Source organism: Euleptes europaea, chromosome 9, assembly GCF_029931775.1.
Source record: "Euleptes europaea isolate rEulEur1 chromosome 9, rEulEur1.hap1, whole genome shotgun sequence".
NCBI lineage: Eukaryota > Metazoa > Chordata > Lepidosauria > Squamata > Sphaerodactylidae > Euleptes > Euleptes europaea.
In genome coordinates this window covers 24,824,275-24,845,387 of record NC_079320.1, presented here as the reverse complement: position 1 = coordinate 24,845,387, position 21,113 = coordinate 24,824,275, and the positions used below count along the sequence as shown (strand labels likewise).

The 21,113-nt window shown below is 41.8% G+C and overlaps 1 protein-coding gene across 2 annotated transcripts in view; it reads left to right on the top strand.

Moving 5' to 3' along the window:
- The window catches only part of TBCK (TBC1 domain containing kinase), a 97,938-nt gene that overhangs the window by 23,143 nt on the left and 53,682 nt on the right, over window positions 1-21,113 (top strand). For both annotated transcript variants that reach the window (XM_056855596.1, XM_056855597.1), the window contains exons 6-18: window positions 3,017-3,077; window positions 3,842-3,903; window positions 5,649-5,710; window positions 7,125-7,273; window positions 7,783-7,921; window positions 9,407-9,506; window positions 12,872-12,921; window positions 13,005-13,134; window positions 13,856-13,954; window positions 15,909-15,971; window positions 16,984-17,110; window positions 18,507-18,557; window positions 20,373-20,456. In XM_056855596.1, coding sequence (XP_056711574.1) covers window positions 3,017-3,077; window positions 3,842-3,903; window positions 5,649-5,710; window positions 7,125-7,273; window positions 7,783-7,921; window positions 9,407-9,506; window positions 12,872-12,921; window positions 13,005-13,134; window positions 13,856-13,954; window positions 15,909-15,971; window positions 16,984-17,110; window positions 18,507-18,557; window positions 20,373-20,456 — 1,177 coding nt within the window. The remainder of the gene's footprint in view (window positions 1-3,016; window positions 3,078-3,841; window positions 3,904-5,648; window positions 5,711-7,124; window positions 7,274-7,782; window positions 7,922-9,406; window positions 9,507-12,871; window positions 12,922-13,004; window positions 13,135-13,855; window positions 13,955-15,908; window positions 15,972-16,983; window positions 17,111-18,506; window positions 18,558-20,372; window positions 20,457-21,113) is intronic.

The following is a 21,113-nucleotide window of genomic DNA, read 5'->3' as shown; positions in this document are numbered from 1 at the left end:
TCAATCCTCTTTGGGTTCTGCTGCTCAACGTTGTACAAAAATTAAATGAAAGACCTCTGGAACAAAACACAGGGATTAAGAACTGAACAATTCTCCTACTGAGGCTCCGGCGTCTTGATTTGCGGGTTATTTCCTTCCATCATCCGGGTAGGCAGGACTAAGATCTTTGAAACTTCCTGACTTCCCTTGGTGGGAAATAGCCTGCAAAACTCCCAGTTCCGTCCTGCCTCAGAAGGGTTAGCAGGTCGTAAGCACAGCTCTGTGCTTACTCGGTTTGAAATAGATATTTCTCTTCGATATTCAGCTCCTTTGTCTAGTGTGTTAATATTGTTGTTGTTTTTTGTCTGTTAGTGTGGTCTCTGTCCTTTTTTGTTTTTCCCGGCGTTGGGGGTATTCTACGGGTTCTTGAGCCCCGGAGTGATTCCTACGGAGTTTCAAAATGGCGGACGCCATTGTCGAGAGGGTGGACGACCTCCTTTCAGTCGGCGACTACCGACTAGGTTTGGTACAGTCTGTTCCGAAGGAACCCGACTCTCCCAATGCCCGCGATTGCGGTGCTTTAGGGAGCGCGGAGCAGAGCAGCTCCGTCCAAGCCCCAACTGATGCCCCAAAGGGAAAGAAGGCACGGAAGACCACAACGGTCAAGAAAGCCACGCCAACCTTGCAAGGGGTTAAAAGGTGTAAGCGCGGCCACAGAGCCGCCGTGACTCCGAAAGCCGGGAAAAGACCTCCCACCTTTTCTGAGTCTCCGGACAGTGCAGAGACTTTCATCTCCAGGCCGACATCGTTGGTGGCGGGCTCGGCCGTCGTTTCAGCAGCCGGTAACGTCCTTCCCTCAGTGGGTGGCCATTTTTCCTCCGGGCCGGGCGGGTTTTTTCCCTCCTCTTTCGCGGCGGGCGGCCATTTTAGCAATTTTCCCTCAATGATGGGCCAATTTCCTCCCACCTTTTTGGCGCCAAATTTCCAAACAGCACAAACGGGGGGCCCCTTACCTCCTCCTCCTAGCAGTCGGATGCTGTCTACAGAGGAATTAAAAAAATCTCCATGAAAATAAAAACAAGCACAGAAGACAGAAAGATTCTATCCATGTCCTTTCTTTTCTTACTGTGCTGCTTTGCTATTTCCAAAGACTTCAACTTGTAGTTTTGAGTGCTGTGTCCATTCTACCACCTCATTCATTCTTACCTCATTCTCTTGTATGTATGGACAAGGTCTATGACTCTGTTTCTTGGTCATGCTAGAGTGTGGCAGACAGAATCTTGGGAACTGGTTATACAGCTAGAAAGTCAGCATATACTACACATGAAGCTTAGTTGATGTTGGAAGAATCATACAAACTTCTAACTTAGGCTAATACTTACTTAAATACAACTGGTAGGGTTGGCAACCAGCAGGAGATGGGGGCCAGGATATGGAGAGCAACTGGCAACAACAGCATGAAGTCACTTCTGGGATAACCTGGAAATGACATCATGCCTTTCTAGGAATTGGCAGAAACTCTGTGGTAAAATCTGGGCTTTCCCTGAAAGTGATGTCAGTCCTCTGTAGGAATTGCCTAAACCATAGAGTTTCTGGCAATTCCTAGAGAGGACTGATATCACTTTTGGGTTTTCCTGTTAGTGATATTATGCCATCGCTGATGGCAAGTTTTTTTTTTCATTTCCCCCACTGGAGTTCTGGTGGGAAAGGCCTGCTGGGAGCAAGAGATTTCCTGCCTCCAGTGGGCACATTGCAACCCTAACAACAGGTGAATGAGCTGTTAAACAGTAACCCTGCAGAGCGTGGTGGAATAGGGTGCATTTCCTGCCCATTTGGGAGCTCTTGGAGGTCCCGCAAATCAAGAGGCCGGAGCCTCAGTAGGAGAATGGAGCATTATTTACTCACCGTGAATTCTCCTTCTCTTCTGAGGCGAAGGCGTCTTGCCCACCCTGCACAATTTTTATTTGTGGTTTTTCAGAGTTAAATGACCGTTTTGTTCATTATGGTTCTTGTTCTGGTTAGGATATTGTATGTGTTTTTTACATGTTGTTCAGCAAAGGAGCTTCATTCCTGTTTCTTAGTAGCTTTGGGAGTTTTGCAGGCTATTTCCTGCCAAGGGAAGACAGGAAGTTTCAAAGATCTTAGTCCTGCCTATCCGGATGATGGAAGGAAATAACCCGCAAATCAAGATGCCTTCGCCTCAGAAGAGAAGGAGCATTCACGGTGAGTAAACAGTGCTCCAATCCCAGCTGGGCTGAGATGGGTGAATCTGCTCATTTCTATTACAAATGCAGCAACTGTAGCTAAGGGAAGGCTTTGAAAACTGTACAGTATGTAATGCCTTTACCAATTTCTCATGTGCCTGCATTTGTCTTTTATTGTTTTTCCATGGTGTGGATCCTGTGGAACAAGATGCCAGGAAATTTCTCTCCCCTTGCTCGTCTTGAAAAGCTACTCCTACAACTCTAGAGCATCGATCTAGAGTCAGCGCAGGGCAGTACAACTTTTTGGGAAATTAACAGTTACTTGTGCAAGAGTATTTCTTTCTGTCACAGCATCACCTGCCATTCAGGAACATTTATTCAAGGAGTATTGGAAGCTGAAGGGAACCGCCAACAGAAGGGAAAGAGATCTGTTCTGTGATCTTGTTATTATTATGTTCACTGGATCCAACTCCATGTTATTAACAATGTGTATGGCTAAATAGTATATAAGAGTTCAAGGATCTCCATTCCTACTTGTATCTGATGAAGGGAGCTTTGACTCTCGAAAGCTTCTACCCAGAAAATCTTTTTGGTTACTGAGGTGCTACTGGACTCTAATGCAGCTCCTCTACTGCAGACTAATACAGCTACCCTCCTGAACCTATGGGTAAATAGAGTTTATGATCTTCATATCAACCTTGAAGTTAACAGCTTCCGATGCATATGATTCATAACACTGTAATGGAGGTTTTGTTAATACTAGCTTTGAGAAAATAAAATGGCCATGTATTTCATAATGTTTTAGTAATCTCAAGCCTTACTGTTTTCTTTAGGGCACAAAGCTGTTCCAGAGTTTGGATGGAGCTGAAAGATTAAAACTTCTGCTTAATCTTGGTGAGTAATGTGAAACTAACGGCAGGGCACAATGTCTTCATAAATGCTCATATGAATCAAGGCCATACTATTGATGCAGGGATGCCAGGTTTTCAGTGGATCTGAATGTTGAAAGGTTTAAGGATATGTCAAAGCAGTATTACCCATACGTAGCAAAGAAGTGCAGTAAGTAATGGTATTAAAAGGGAACCATATAGGAGACTAAACCAGCCAAAGTAATAACTGCTTCTCTCATCGGAGTGATTTTGATTTATAGGGATATCAAGAATGCAAATATCAAGTCACTATCCCCAATTTCTATCAAGGCACACAAGATGACTGGTTCTAAAATAAATAATAATAATTAGCATTTCTGTAGAGCTTTTCAGTGTTCAAAGCATTGCACATACATTTTAAAGAGACATAATCAAAAGCTAAAAACACAAGTTATTGGTGGCAGCCACAGGCAGCCTAAGATGGATGTTTTTTTTTCCTTTTGAAGCTTCAGTGATTCACTTGCTTTAAATGAAAGGTAAAATCCTTCCAGTTAGAAAATGTTAAGTTTGGATGTTTCAATAAAGTATGTATAAATTACTCTTCTTCATATACAAATATGCATATCTGTTTCTGTGTCTGGAAAAACAATGGTCCTTTAGGAAACGATTGACTCGCAAACATGCAGTCTAGTGACCGGTCCCCATATGGAAAGGAAAGATTTCTGGAACTTTTTTTTTACATTGAGTCATGTCATGTTGATAATGTTCTGTTCCTGTTCTGATCTGTAGGATGTGTGGATGATATCATAACAATACTGGCTGAGGAACACTGTTGTCTGGACACTATCAAGGTCTGACCAGAAGAAATGTATTGCTTAGTTATAGATATGTTAATTAATTACCACAGCATTCAACTCCTTTTCTTGAAATAAAATGAGAATGTGTTTTAGAACAAAACTTGTTTCTTTTTCTCCCATACTATGTCACATTTTTACATTATGTGCTCAAAACGTTTTTGTAACACTGGAAGTTCTCCTTAATCGGGATTGTCCAGCCATGGAAGCAGGATTATGGAAGCAGGACTAGAACATGGGCTGTCTTTCGAACATCGAAGAATATACTGTATTGAATCAGACATATGCTCATAGGTTTGGCAAAGATTTTTAACATGAGTTAAAATTTTTGACATGAGTGATAATGCTGACTACTCACCTTGGTATTCTATGGGGTAACTTGCTTCATTAAAAAAATTTGTTACAAATTTGTAATAAATCAAGACCCTTCAGCACTGTTAATGCAGGCATAGAAACAAGTGAAACTGTTGCTGTATTTTAAAAAGGTAAAAGTCCCCTGTGCAAGCACTGGGTCATTCCTGACCCATGGGGTGACATCACATCCCGACGTTTCCTAGGCAGACTTTGTTTACGGGGTGGTTTACCATTGCCTTCCCCAGTCATCTTCCCTTTACCCCCAGCAAGCCAGGTACTCATTTGACCGACCTCGGAAGGATGGAAGGCTGAGTCAACCTTGAGCCGGCTACCTGAAACCGACTTCCATTGGGATCGAACTCAGGGTGGTGAGCAGAGCTTGGACTGCAGTACTGCAGCTTACCACTCTGCGCCACGGGGCTCCTTGCTGTATTTTACAAATTGTAATATCATTTGTTTGTTTGAAATGTATATGCTGCCTCTCCAGAGACTGCTTGAGGCAGCTTACAAAATAAAACAATACAATCATAAAAACACCACAAAATTTAGCAATTAACAGCCATTAAAACAAGCCTGTGCATAAAACAGCATAAAAAAGATACTAATAAAACAGTCCTCAGGCTAGAAAAAGGTAAAGGTCCCCTGTGCAAGCACCGGGTCATTCCTGACCCATGGGGTGATGTCACATCCCGACGTTTCCAAGGCAGACTTTGTTTGCGGGGTGGTTTGCTAGTGCCTTCCCCAGTCATCTTCCCTTTACCCCCAGCAAGCTGGGTCAGGCTAGAAACAGGCCATAAAAACAGTTTTAAAAGATGTAACCCCTTAGTTAAAAGCCTAAGTGAAAAAAAAAGTGTTTTGGTGTGGCACCTAAAAGAGAATAGAATAGGTGCCCCCAGTCACCATCCACCTGACTGCTTCATTATTTAATTAATTTATACCCCACCTTTCCCCACTAATGGGCCCCCAAAGCAGCTTACATTGTCCTCCATTTTATCCTCACAACAACCCTGTGAGGTAAGTTAAGCTGAGAGAGTGTGACTAGCCCAAGGTCACCCAGTGAGTTACCATGGCTAGAGTAGGGATTCAGTCCCAGGTCTCTCTGATACTATTCTGACATTCTTAACCACTACACCACGCTGGCTCCCTACTCTAACCTCTGCAGAGAACGGAAGGTCTCAACTGGCGAACTGATAAATATGGGAGAAGGTGGTCCATGGTTTTCTAACCTCCCCAGAAGTCACAGCTTTTATAATATGATTTATGCCCTTTCAGCCTTATATTCAAACGTAAGCACCGTTCCCTATAACTGATCTTGTATTCCAGTTGCACATTTTTTTAAATGCTTTATTCAGTGCCGTAGCCATTGATAGTTCTCTTTTGCATACCAGGAAATGCCAGAAAATGTTTTAGCTCTGCTGAAGAAATGCCTTACATTCCATCCTTCTAAGAGGTAGGTACACAGATAAGTGAATCGGATAGTTCCCCTTTAAAGAAAGGGGGGTTACAGTGTTTACGCTGTAGCAATGTGGTACTAAGGTACACTTAAAAGTGGCAACCATCTGAGGCAACCTGTTTTAATCTCTTTTAGATAATTTTGTAGTACACATCCGTTAATCAAGACATGACACTACAGTTGTGGGATGCTGTGCATGTGGTCCCTAATACTAAAGAGCCTCAACCACTAGTCAGGCAACATGGCTGTAACTCTGGGTTGGGAAATTCCTGGAGATTGGGGGGTGGAGCCTAGGAAGGGCGAGGTTTGGGGAAGCGAAGGACCTCAGTGGGGTACAAGGCCATTGAGTCCACCCTCCAAAGCAGCCATTTTCTCCAGGGGAACTGATCTCTGTAGTCTGCAAATCGCTTGTAATTCCCCACCTGGAGGTTGGCTACACTAGGTGCAAAAGCTGGGTTGGGTTTTATTCCCCTCCTTTTTTTCTTACACTAGGTGCAACCCATGATACACAGAGGCAAGCCTAGGTTTGCCACAACTGTACATTTAAATGGGAGCTGGGACAAGTCACAAATTCCTGTAAAATGTGCATATTTGGTACATTTATTTGGAAATAAATGTAATTTCACACTTTATAGCTGTCCACTTAAACTATCTGAGATGTAAAAAAACGTTATGTGGAAAGTGGTCCACAGCCCATGAGAGCATTAATCATCTGTTCAGGGGATGGTAGGAAGTATGTCTTTTTCACTTTCTCTTGGCACAGATAAGGTCTTCAAACACTGGCAAAAAACTGAAATATAGATTTCCATCACAACTTACCTAGTACGTTGAATTGTTTCTCTATCAAGGTTCAGTCAAGTCTAATCCAAAGGCTGTTTTGTCTTGGAAAATGTAACACCATAAAACTTGTGTGACATCAGAGTAACAACTTCTAAAGAGAGGAGACACTATATTAATACCTGTACATGGAAACTGCTGCTGCGGTGTTTCATGAATTCCCTCTCCTACTTTGCTTATAAAAACATACCACTCACATGAGCTATTAACTGCACGTTCATATGCGTGAATCAGCCATATGGCTTTAAAAGACAAATGTGACGCAGCTCTCAAGTTACCAGATTATGTATTTATTTAAATAATTTATATCCTACCTTATCTCCTCAGACTCGAGATAATATGCTCTTTATTGACTTAGTTAAAAAACACAATAGAGACTGAAGCTGATTGCTGAGAAAAGTAATTTTGTGTAAGAAATATATACGAGTCTAGGGAGTGCCATAGTAATGGAAATGTTCACGTTGCATCACAGTGAAGATTTTTTTTATATTGGGTTTTCATTCATTTTGCTTTGAAGTTCATTTATAAAACATTTAATATAATTTCTTTCTCCTTTTCTCCCCTGCTACTCAAGGCCTACTCCAGACCAGTTACTTAAAGACTCCGTGTTCAATGAAATCTCTTCCTTATACCCACCTTTCCACAAACCTGCTAGCCTTTTTTCATCCACTCTGAGATGTGCTGATTTAACTCTTCCTGAAGATATTAACCAGCTGTGTGAAGGTAAACAGGAAGTCACAACTGAAGTCTAGGAACAAAATTTCCTCTCCCACAAATTTGATATAACCAAAGGTCCAGTTGGTAGAGCTGATTGTTAGGACTGGAATAAGCATTAGATTTTGAAGGATCCCTGCACACATCATGTATTCTGTACTTTAGTGCCATTGCATTTTGTTAAACCTTACTGGAGAAGTACATATTAGGTGATTAATGAAGCATTTAATCAACATCTTCCTAATATACTTATTGCACTTTTTTCTGGTACCAAATCAAGATGGGGACATTCTCTCCTTAATTTCTCTCCCTCATTATAGATCGACCCCAAAGGATTTTGCTTGTAGTCCTTCTAAAGGGGAGATCATTTATCTTTAATAATGTGGTAGGAAGAAATCTTCCTCAGACCTATACTTCTATTTCGGGTGTGGGGGGCGAAAAACATGTTTAGAATGCTGGTGAAATATCCCAAGTTGCTGGGAAGTTATAATGCTGTCTTTTTTGGCTTCTGTTAATAGATGAAAATGCTGATTACCTAGCAGAGAGATCAATTGAAGAGGTTTATTATCTCTGGTGCTTGGCTGGAGGAGACTTGGAGAAGGAGCTTGTCAACAAGGAAATCATTCATTCAAAACCACCCATCTGCACGCTCCCAATGTAAGAAATGTAAAATTGCTTTGGGGGACTGTTGTGTGAAGAAATAGTTAAATGATAAAAGTGACGTCAAACTGATTTGCAAGGGAAATTTGAAGTCAGCCTGAAAGATAGTTGCATTGTCAAGCATCCCATCCTCATATTCAGTATTTAGTTTCTTATTTCAAAATCTGCAGTCCCAATTGACAAATACTTAATGCAGTGTGCATATTATGTCCCAAAGGATGCACTTACATGTGTAAATTATATATGCTAGAGTAGAGATTTTCCTTATTACCTTCTGAGATTGCTTAAGGGCCAAGCTAGACAATACTGCATCCCTGAGTCCACCACAGGGATGTGGTGCCATTTCAGAGCTGTTTTTTTAACTTTTGAAAATGCAGCGGGGGGGGGGTGCTGATTCTGCTGGGGACCATGCAGCAAGGGTATAAGAGAATCCTGTCCCCCACTCCACACTGTTTTCAAGAGCCAAAACAGTTCAGCTCTTGAAAATGGCTCAGGGGGAGAGGACAGGTGCCCTTCATCCGTCTGTGCCACAGTCCCTAGCAGGATTGGGCCCCTGCTGCATTTACAAAAAAGAAAAACTTTTTTAAAAATGGCATGTACACCCACGGCAGACTTGGAGACTTGGTATCATTTAGTTTGGCGCACAGTTTGCTTCTGTCACAGCCAAGGATCCAGGTAGATCAGCATAAAAGATGAGAGATTAGGATCAACTGGGTCTGTTTAGTCAGGGCAGGTAAGCTAATTTTTACTCTTGCTCTTGCTCCATTAATTATGTGTATAAATTATTAGTTGTGGGCCTGGCTGGGAGTGTTGGGGAAGAAGCTTGTACTTCCTTGGCTAACTGCTCCCAAATCAACAACCACAGACAGCTGTGTTGTTATAGGGCTGATTCAAAAAGAGGAAAACATACTGTTCCATGCAATCAGTTAAAAAGGTTAACACTAGCAAGTTTATGCTTAGAGTTTTCCTTAAAGCTCCAATAACATTTTAATGTCTTTTGACCATTGCTGGCTTTAAATGTTTTAGCGCCTGAAAGAAAAGAAAATGATATTGGTGACACCTGCTTCCCCTCAAGGGTATCTAAGTTACCAATAACTGATATCAAGTAATCCTTTCATTTTTTTTAATTCCGCCTGAGTTGCCTTTAATGCCTCACATGATCCTTACTTTGCAAACTCTCAGACTTTCTCACCTACTTATTTTTCAAATAAAATGAAATTGTATGTAGATTGTATTGCTGAAGAGTTTTCTAGACATGGGAACAAATGAGGTCACATCCTTAAACTTGCAAATATTCCAAATACAATGTATATCAAACTCCAACAGTAATGCCTCAAACGTTCATGAGCCTTGGGTAGAAATAGTGATTTAATTTGAGTCCTTCTGTATTGTTCTATTACTTATATAACACCAGAGTGACAGATTCTCTGTGTTGTGCCTTGTCTGTTGAAAATAATTTTAAGCTGTCGTTTCTGCTTCCAGTTTTTTGTTGGAGGATGGGGAGAGCTTTGGCCAAGGACGAGATAGAAGCTTCCTTTTGGATGATACAACGGTGACGCTTTCACTGTGCCAGCTCAGAAACGTAAGATGAAATATGTTTCTTTGTGTTGGTATATTTTAAAATACCTTGTCTGACAGGAAATGTTATAGCTTTTCTGAGGTGTTGTTTTTCCCATTAAACATCTACATGCTACTGAGAGAAGCTCATTTGTTTATTTATTGACTTAAAGTATTTATATGCCATCTTTTCTGCCTGTCAACAAGCTTCGAAGGCAGCTCACAATGAGTTTCAATTGAAATACAAAATAAACATAAAGGAAGGTTTTTTGGGGCAGTGTTAGTGAAGGGGGGGCAGTGTTAGTGAAGGGGGGGGGAGTCAGTGATGATAAAGGAAGGAGTATGTGAAGTATTATTTCCACAGGCCTTAGACGTTTCTTCTTCCACTGCAGTTCCTGGCAAAGAATACGATGCTTGAGGTTCTTGTTTGAAAGCAGTGAAAGGAGGGAGGAGAGGAGGAGGAGCTGTCACTGCCAGAGCTGCACCAACCACTCCATGGGCCAGGCAGGTGAAGGTGGTGGCTCTGTAGACAGGAAGGCTGGCCTGTGAGCAGAGAGGAGGGGGCCTGGAGAGTGAGCGGCCTGGTGAGGTGGCAAATGGCCAGGCAAGGCAGCGGGGAGGGCAAGAGAGGTGACATAGCTGGATGAGCCCAGAAGGAGGAGGAGGAGGAAGAGGCGGTGATGGGGGAGTGGAAAGAAACAGGGGGGCAAAAGGGAGGGAATGTATATGCAGGGGGCAGGAGAATCGAGAGAAGGCAGTGGAGGGTGAAAAAGGATGGGATGCCCCCCCACAAATCGCACGAATTCCCCACTTGTATCTACCTATTTTGTAATGCGTCTGGTTGCACCAAATCCGAAGTGTTATAATCTAGTTCAACAAATTGTTAATGAATGCCACAAAGAAACAGGTAAAGACTGTTTTATTATTATTGCGGTCCAAAGAGCAGCTTGGGTGTTATTATTATAATATTATTATTATTGCTGTCCAAAGAGCAGCTTGGGTGTTCTCCAGGATTCTGACGTGCTCACTAGGATTTTTATTGTTCCCTTTAAACATCAACCTCCCCTCCCACTCCAGAGTATAAACTCTATTTGAAACTCCCTCCACTTTCAAAAGAGTTTTGTCATTTTGCTGAGAAGGGTCTCCTATTTTTTTTTAAAAAAGGCTCGCTGTTTCAAAAAAGCTGAGAAAAGCACAGTACTTTGGATTGAGGCCTAAAAATTCATATCTCATGGAGTGAAATGGTGAGCTTTCCATATGGAGCTGTCCAAATGAGATGTTTTAAAAGGTCATATTTTTAAAAAGAAACCTTGAGGCCATCTGTTTAATCTAAAAGCCATTTTTGAAAAATCAGTGCATAAAATTTTCTTGACAAATAAAAGTCTTTGTCGCTACGCTACTGCTTTTTTTTTCAAAACTGGAATTGAAATATCAGCCCTTAACAATAGAAACGAATGAATATGCTCAACAATGATCTTTCTCTTCTTGAGAAAAACTATTTTGAGTCTCACTGATCTCCTAGCCAAGCGTGCAGTATTAACGAAAAGATTTTTTCCTCAGTATTCAGAATCCTCCACACGCCGCTCCTGGAACACAGTTTTGTGTCTGTAATCAAAAGAGGATCAGCGCTGCAGGCAGGAAAGAGTTTCAAATCCCCAGAAAAGACAGTCCTGCACCTTCAGAGCAGGGCCTGACTTATACAAGGGAAAAAAACAGTATTAAATTTTAATAATTCTGCCCTAGAGAGACTGGTTAATTGAGCGTCTAACCTTGGGAGCTGTAACCTGTGACAGTGAATAGGACCAAAGTGTCAGCTTGTATCCTTCAAAAAGCAGCCATGGAACACTGATCCCACCCCCCCGTGCCCCCCTCCCTGGAAAGATTGCTCCTATTGCATTGGAACCCATATAGACAAGCAGCTGTGCAGATTGAGGGACTGCAATGAAGAGGAGGAAAGGGGTCAGGTCATCCCCTCCTCTCTCTCTTCCATCAGCTGAACAGGCAGAGGACAAGGAAAACCCATAAGCTGTACATTGATGCTTGGTACAAGCTATCATGTTTGTCTCTTTTTAATAAAATATTGTTATTGATTCTGTTGTCCCCCACCCCTGATTTTATTTAAACATAAAGCCAGACAATAACATAAGCTATCATTGAAGTCCCAAGTAAGTAGGAAAATTCCTAGGTAAACTTGCTGGAAATGGCACCTTCATGCCTAGTGCTAAGTTAACAAGCCAAGACACTTCTAACAGCAAGGTGCATTTATAACATAGTCCAGATGCATATACACTAATGAAGGTTACTCAAGCAATGTCATCTTTTATATTGAAAGAGAATAGCAGTATCAGTCTTCCATATATATATATATTATTTTTTGCAATATAAATCTTAATTTGTATTTACTTGAGAAAAACGTACAAGCCTGATTTCCTCAGATCTCCGAAGTTAAGCAGGGTCGACCCTAGCAAGTATTTGGATGGGAGCCCTCCAAGGAATACCAGGGTCGTGATGTGGAGGCAGGCACTGGCAAACCATCTCTGAATGTTTCTTGCCTTGAAAGCCCCACCAGGGGTCACCATAAGTCAGATGTGACTTCACAGCAAAAAAAAAAATCATTTTAATAGTGAGATTCTATCACAGAACTCTATATAATCAAGAGATACTGAAAAATTACATGTGCTTTGTGACCATCATCAGTCTGTCTTAGATTCAGAGTCTGGTGAACTTGACTCAGCAGAGAGGTCAGATCAGTGGGATTTACTGAATGCATCTTTTACTTGTTGTAGGTGAGCTCCAGTTTATAGAAAGTGCCTGAGTGGGCAGATATTAAGTTGAGAAATCATAGTATCAAATATGCTTTCGAAGTTGACATTAGGGCTTCTGGAGATGTAATTGCAATTGTTAAGGGATTTGGAAAGGCTGTTGGATAGCATGCTCCATGTTGCATGCAGATTGACCCTTAACCCTGAAGTATTTGTAACCCAGCACTTGAAATAAAGATTCTGGTTTCAAACAATGGTTTAGGAGCACACCTGGGTTAGGGTTAAGCATGGCTGGTCTCACATACAACATTGAGCCATGGTTTAAAGTGGCAGGACACATGAGATCAGAGAGTGCAATGATCTTTTGATCCAACTGCATAAAAGTGGTTGAGAAACAGCCACTATTGTATATGCAGTAGCCTTAAGATTGAGAGGAAGTTAGTTATCCTTTGGTTTGTAAAAGAGCTACATGAGAACATATCTCTAAGTTCAAAGAAGCAAGAGATTCTTTCCAAAGTATGTTAAGGGAAATGACATGTAGACAATGACTGTATTGTGTAAATTTTTCTCTGTTTTTTTTTTAAACCAAGCATTTCTCTAATCCTGCATATTTTTATAACATTAACAGAGGCTGAAAGATGTTGGTGGGGAAGCATTTTATCCTTTGCTTGAAGATGAGTAAGTATTATCCTTACTTTGTTTTGTACTTAATTCACTGTATTGGATACATTGGAATTTTTTTCACAAATATTCTCTTTCAGCCAGTCAAATTTACCCCATTCAAACAGCAATAATGAATTATCTGCTGCTGCTAATCTTCCTCTTATTATCCGAGAACGAGATACAGAATACCAACTCAACAGAATCGTCCTTTTTGACAGATTGCTAAAGGTATGTTTTAGTTAAGTTGGAAGAGTGTCAGCCTTCCTTAGCATGCAGGAAGCTTCTTCATATTTCTTTATTCACTTTGTCCTTGATTAATTCTAAAATGGAGAGGAATATGGGTTTCATTCCCTATTCTTTATACATCACCAACGGTATTTTTTAAAAGATCTGTTGTACTTATAACTATTTTTAGAGGAAGAAATACAAAGTATTCAAAGATGTCCATGCTTACCAATCTTTATGGCCTGCCAGGTCATTTCTGAGCATACTTCAGAGTTTGAGTTGGACAGCTATAAACAGTCAGAGACCTGGGTAGTTCAAGGACAGCCTACTTCCATATGAACTTTCCATTAACTATTATTAGGTTTCTCTGGATAGCAAATTGGGCCATATAAACTTTCCTGATGGTTGGGATCTTCCAGGATTCCTTGCTCCAGTTTCCCCCACACCCTTCAGAGGTGAGAGTGGTGCTGACCAGGATAGCTCCCTGTTTGTGGAACTCATTCCCCAGATAAATTCCTTAGGGCACCCACTTCACTATCTTTTAGGCACTGCTTGAAAACTGTTTTGTTTTTCCAAGTTTTTAGTAGGATTTGATTGAATTTTTCACTTTTATCTGATTGTTTCATTGTAAATCAGTTTTGGTTTGTTTTGCAAGCTCTCCTTGGGGGCCTGTTGTCTAGTCTGTATTGAACATAATTCCAGTTCTGTAAATTGTTATCTCCAGGCCTATCCATACAAAAAAAATCAGATTTGGAAAGAAGCAAGAGTTGATATTCCTCCATTAATGAGAGGTTTAGTTTGGGCTGCCTTGCTTGGAGTAGAGGTAAGAGTAAAAGAAACTGGAATAATTTAAGTGCATTCTTTCATCTTAGAAAAAGGGCCATGAAATTTTATGGGGGTGGGGGAGCATGGCTTCTTCCCCCTTTTGTTACCTTACTGTACGTCCATCCTGCAATCTTCCTTGCTTCTGCCCGTCTGTTCCCAAGCTCCTCTCCCTACATTCATCCTGGGTAGCAAAGGCTTGGGCAGAACTGGTTAGGTAGAAGTACAGTTGGCTTTTTGTCTTTCTCTGCCCAGGGCAATGGCCTAATTGTTGGGTGGCAGGGCAACAAGAAAAGGAATCTTTCTTCTGAGAAAGATGCAAAAAAGGCCAAGTCTGCTTCCCCAGAACCAGATCTGCCCCCTGAACTTCCTGATTCAACCTCTTCATCCTCTTTTGCTTCTCCCTGTACCTCCACACACATACCTGCCCATCCTGAGCTAGGATTGGATCAAGAAGAATGAGGCGATGCACGTGAAACCGGTGGCATGCGTGTCTGTGTGATGTGTTCCTTGTGCTTCTGCTCTAATGCAGAACCTACTAATTCATGGCTACCAATAAAAATGGATACTAGTCATGATGCATACCTATCCTCTCCAGGATCAGAGGAGCATGCCTATTATATTAGGTGCTGTGGAACACAGGCAGGATAATGTTGCTGCAGTCATCTTGTTTGTGGGCTTCCTAGAGGCACCTGGGTGGCCACTGTGTGAATCAACTGCTGGACTTGATGGGCCTTGGTCTGATCCAGCAGGGCCTTTCTTATGTGGAGCTAGCTAGCTATGTGGGAGGAGGCCAGAGGAGAAGAACTTTCCCTCTCCCTTCAAAAAACTCACCACCATTATTCTTCCTTTATTCTCCCCTAGTTAGTCTTAATTTTTTGATGCATTGTTTTCCCCTTGCGCACTGTGGTTCCCCTGAGGGTGACTGAGAGGAGAGACTTGCTGTGGGTGAAGACTCACACACGCTCTAGTATGAGAGAAGAGGATATGGAAGTGGAACGTCACTTCATCGTGTTTGAGGCAAAACTAGGATTGCCAACCTCCAGGTGGAGCCTGGAGATCTCCCGCTATTACAGATTATCTCCAAACAACAAAGATCCATTTCCCTGGAGAAAACAGCTGCTTTGGACGGTGGGCTCTGTGGCATTGTGCCCTGCTGAGGCCTCTGCCCCCCCCCCAGGCTCCACCCTTCAAAATCTCCAGGTATTTCCCCACTCAGAGCTGGCAACCCTAGGCAGAGCTTGCACTAAAGAAGCTGTCCAGGCATTGCCCATTCACATAGTTGTGGCAAAGATTCCTCTTTTTTTTGCCCTGCTATCCGTTAAAGAGGACATTGCGTCATGGCTGAGCAATAGGGTAGCCAAGATCAGGCTCATCAGCTCTCCCTTGTTCTGAGCTTCACGAGATGGGGAAACTGTGGTGATATATTAGCACACTTTCTGTGCACGAACATAGAATAGAGTGGAAAAGAGAAGGGCCTTGGGGTAAAGTGTCAGGTTAAGAACAACAAGGCATTTATCTGTATCTGTCAGCTCATCTGCTTTATTTAAGGTAGCAGCAAGTGGGATCTAGGAACATTACTTTGGACTCATTTATGACCCTGGACCAAATAACAACATAATACTCTTGCTAAGTATCAACATGGATGTTTGACAGGCATTGTCACAAACTTGTCTGGGGTTATTTCATTCCTTTAGTTTCTCAGAACAATCTATTGAGAGAGCAGAAGTATTCCAAAAGTGATTTTTAAAAGTCTAACTGAAAGCATTTTCCATTTTGGGTCCAAAGTCCAGAACATAAGGGGCTAGATTTAATGCCAGAAAATATGCAAAGATTTGTCCAAAGTATTTTTACAATGTATGATAGGAAAAATGCTCTGTTCGCCATTGTAGACAAACTTCAGTTATTCTGTGCTGTTTATGCTACCTTGCTTACGATTATTTAACACATTTTAGGGTGCCATTCAAGCAAAGTATGATGCCATTGACAAGGACACTCCAATTCCTACAGATAGACAAGTAAGACTCTTCTTGGTTCTATGAAATTCTGAAAATTCTTCCAAGCTCTTTGGAGAGGCGGTGAAATTGCACTTTGAGTGTGCAAAATGTTTCACAGTGACTGTGTTTCAAGAAATAAGCCAGTGTGTCAAGTCACAGTTATTAACCATTTTAGAGATTTAATTTATGACCCGCCCAATGTTGAAGCTGAACTAGAATGTGAATTTGGAACCACTTTACCTCCATTTGATTCCATATGCACTCCTTTGCGTTTATATCCCCACAGGCAAAGGGGCAAATTTCTTTCCCAACAACAGGGAGTGGCCTGTGGGCACCTTTGGAATTCAGACACAGGGCAGTCAGCCATAAAATGTCAGCGAGTGAAGTTATAGATAATTTTGATAGTAACTCTTCAGCATTTCAGGCAGAAGCTATTCTTAATGGCAGGCCTTTTAAAATGAACCTAACCATTGAAAACCTTTTCTTCCTTACACCGAGCTCGCCTTCAGTCCCACAGTGAGGGTCGTTGTGTCGTGGTGGCAGCTGCTGCCAAAGCAATTGTTTTTTTTATCCAACCTGTACAGCCAGTCAGATCTCTAATGGCTGGGCAAAAGCCCACCAGGCCCCACCCTCTTTCTAAATAACACTTTATAGGAGTCCGTAAAGGCGTTGGCAGCTGCGATTGTGCCCATGAGCACAATGTTGGGGTCCCTGCTCTAAGATAATGTGAGAGCAGCTTAACAATTTGAATGACATGGTACTCCCCAATTTGTGGAAGAGAAGTGAAATGTTACAGAATATAACTATATGTATACAACATGGAGTGGAGTAGAAGCATGAGTGGCATTTTGTTGATAGCTGATTGATCTCTGTTGTAACACTTCCCTTAAGTGGCCGACGGTGGTATAGTGACTCCAGAGCAGATGGCCTTTCTGAAGGCCTCATTTGAGTTCTTCCAAAATTTCCTTTTGTGTCTTGGGATTTATGGTGGTGCCTACCTTGAATTAATTGTATATGCTTGGCTGTCTTGTAGATTGAAGTTGACATTCCTCGGTGTCATCAGTACGATGAGCTGCTGTCATCACCAGAGGGTCACGCAAAGTTTAGACGGGTATTGAAAGCATGGGTGGTTTCCCATCCTGATCATGTATATTGGCAAGGTGAGTTTAGCTGACCGAGACTTTAACTAGCTAGGAATAATGGCCTTACTATTTCTAAAGCAATAAGAAGCACCTAGTTTTTCTCATGTTTTCTTTTTTGTGTGATAGAATTTTAAAATAACCCTGCAATGGTATCAGTGGGTTGGATCCAGATAAAATCTTCCACTAACAGAAGCAATAGCATAATTTCTACCAGTTCCCTCTTCCAGATGCAGATCCCCAGTTTTCCTCTCATGCTGTTCCTGAGAGTCCCCTGTCCCACAGGAACAGCACAGTATGGAGATCAGTGGACTTCACTGGGGAGTGAGGGTGGGGGGCAGGAACATTCTGTCCCATGGATGGAAACATCTTCCATGAATGGACATTTTAATCTGAATCCAACCCTATCAATCTTACGCTGTATTTTAGAAATCTAAGCAGTGCAATCCTCTGCAAACCTACTGTAGTGTTGGCTGTAATATGCCTAGAACTTTCCTGAAGATGGTAGATACCACTAAAGTGGGAAGAAATTGAATTTCTCTCATTTATCTCATGATTCACACATGACATTTTCGTACACTGAAAAAAAATGTATATACCATAATATTTGAGAGGGAAAATATTTTCCTTTTGTAAGGAGTTGACCCTGGGGTGCCCTGGCCCGGCCCCTTCACCGTCCCTCTAGCACTCTTGGGCCGACGTTTCCTTGGCCTCAGAAGTGGGTAACGGGCAGTTGCGATGTTTCTTCCTTGCTCCCTTGGCTGAGAGATTGCTGGTTAATCTCCAACCTCAGCAGCCTTCCTCCTCCCTGGCCTCAGCGCTTGTGGCTACTTAATTAGAGCTGTCAGCCCCTTCGGCCCCGCCCCAGCCCTTCCAGTCCCTGCCCCCAAAGTCCATAAAAGGCCTGGCTTGGCCCTGCTGTGGTTTGTCCCCACGCGCATGCTTTTGCGGCATGAGCGTCTTCCCCCTAATCTCGCATCCTCTCCCCTGTTGGCCAGCGAGGGCGGTCAGACTGGGTGGCGTCAGCAGAGCTTCCCCATGCCGCAGCTGAGGAAGAGGCTACCGGGTGTGACCATGGGCTATCCTGGCTCTTGTCGGGCTGCCCTCCTGTGCTTGCCAATGGACCAGGTGTTCTTTTCCCGCCCTTTTCAAACCTCGCCAGCCAGCTTTGGGTGACTGTGTGGGGATGGAGGAGTCCTGAGGCGGCACTGACTACCACCGACTCCGAACGCCTTTTGTACATGGCAAGGAGCTGCAGTAAATTAACACCTTCTCTTTCTTTATTCATAATGGCATGTAGTGTTTTGTTGTCAAGTCACTGTATAGATCAAGCCAGCTTTTAACTTCTGAATTCTGTTTTTACTACCTGATAAATATCTCCAAGATGTGTAATGAAAGCATGTTTTGTTCCCTGTAGGACTTGATTCTCTCTGTGCACCATTCTTATACTTGAATTTTAACAACGAAGGTGAGCATTTGTCCCTCTAAGATAAAACTATTGAATACTGAGCTTGGCTTGCATTCAGTCTATTTAGGAATGTCCATTTGTGATAGATGCTAATGATATAGTAACTCATGTGTGCACACACTTTATAGAATTCATATGTGCTGCGATGAGCCTGTACATTGTTGCTCATATGATACATTGGGGAGGGGCTGTGGCTCAGTGGTAGAGCATCTGCTTGGTATGCAGATGCTCCCAGGTTCAATCCCCAGCATCTCCAGTTAAAAGGGTCAGATAGTAGGTGATACGAAAGACCTCTGCCTGAGACCCTGGAGAGCCATTGCCAGTCAGTGTAGACAGTATTGACCTTGATGGACCAAGGGTCTGATTCGGTATAAGTCAGCTTCATGTGTTATGTGCTTGTAATTATTCAAAAGGCTGTTGCTAGCAGTAGCAAGTTGTGTCTTGGAGAAGGCTATGTTGCATTACGTAGCTTTGAGTCTGACATACCCTTGATACATTTGCTGATGTTTAAGGAATGTTTCTAGTAGACTCAGGTTACTCTACAAATGTGTTCAGCCTTTTTTTTTTTAAACTAGACTTTAATACCCAGCTCCATAATTTAGAAATAACGTATAATTGCCTCTAATACTGAGGTTATCAGTTGAGTGCCTATCCATAGGACACTGAAATGAGTTCATTCTCAGTGATCCTGCTTAGAGGATTCCCTTCTGAGAGCACCGTTCATACTTAGGCTTCATAATACCGGGAGATCTTGTAATGCTGAAGGCAGTTAAGCATCCACTAAAGAAAAAAGTAGGAGAAAGTGGTCTGCTGAGCCCCTTTAGGAAATGGGATTGTGAACGGGGGGGGGGGATTTCCGAAACATATACCCCCCTCCACCAGGCCAATGGTTCCTTCCAGCTCCACACGTTGTAGTTATTCTAACAGTAATAAAGGCTTTTCCACATGCTCAACTTACTAATGATTTTCTTGGCAGTTGATTCACAAGCATTGGAAAGGGTTTGGGCATGGTTCTTTTACATGTTTGCTCTCCCTCGGCATTTTCACAGTTGTGGAGTCACTTAATTTTGTTCCGCACATGCCTTAAATAACCAAGATTTTCAAGGGAGGGTGCTGTCGTCTGTGGTGCCATCACAGGACGCCCCCTTTCTTTTTTGTGCATGCGTATATCGATATATCAATATCATGGCTACTTTTTTAAAAAGCATTAAAATATCAATATATCATTCCGTTTTAATAATAGGTCAGGCAGGTTCTCTGAATTCCCAGCTTTCCTTTTTTTAAAAAATAATTCTCTATCCCTTTCTTTTGTGGAGATATGCCTTTTTCCTTATATCTCCTTGAGGGAAGGGGCCAAAGACTTAATTTTTTTAAAGGAATGCTGGGAATTTAGAGAACCTGCTTGACCTATCATTGCAACAATATATCAATATTTTAGTGCTTTTTTTTTTTTAATGAAACCGCTCATTTTCAGGGCCGGTGGGAAGAAGAGGGAATAATTTGACAATGACGACAGTCCAATCATCATAAAGTGGGCTGGAAGTGGGTAGGAGTGGTTGGAACAAAGAAAATCAACAGAAACATTATGCATGAGGGAAAAAGGTAATTCAGATCAGCTTCCAGAAAGAGGTGAGGGTAAAAAAGAACCAAAAAAAAATGTAGGGGGAAGATACAAAAAACAAAAAGTAAAGCGAAAAGTATGTGGAAATTAGGGCAGTAGGGGCCAGAACCAACAAGGAAAAAAATCCATGCGGGAAAGCCCTAAATTAGGAATGCAAGAAAGGTCTAATGTTTCGCTTTTCGATTCTCTTTCAGCCCTGGCCTATGCCTGCATGTCTGCTTTTATTCCTAAATACCTGTATAATTTCTTTTTAAAAGACAACTCTCATGTGATTCAAGGTAATTTTTTTTGTTTAAATCTAGTTACATACCTTCCTCTTCAGAAGCACATATAAATTTATATTTATTTATATAGTCCTAAATTTGTCACTTAGTCTTCACGGACACCCAGAAGATCTCTCACACACACAAAGAAAAAAGCTTACCACTACCATAAAAGCAAAGCAGTAAAGTTCAGCCAAATATAGGCTTGACATCCTAAATCAAAACGTTTGCATCTCATCACACTATTAATGCACAATATTAATATTAATGCACTCTTACTTGATGGCTGCCCGTTGATGGGTAAGTTTGGACTACCCTTCTGTGTGATTTCTCTTGAGTGTGTTTGTTGTCATAGGAGTATAATTTGAAATGTGAAACTTCACCGTCTTTGTTTTTGAGAATCTTGCTTAAGCTACCTGTATGAATTCACTGTTGAATTTAGGAAAGAAATTAGAGAGCAACCAAAATGATGAGACAGAAGATCCATACAGCTTCTTTTAAGTTCAGAAGCTTATGGTGACTTTTAAAGAAAACCCTAACAGCTCCATTTAGAAAAAAGAGAAATGCTTTCTCAGATTTGGAAACGGGCTTAGAAGCAACCAAAGCTACAATCCAAGTAACAATTGTGACCATGTAGAACTGCACAAGTTCTTATTTTGAAATCTTCAGTAT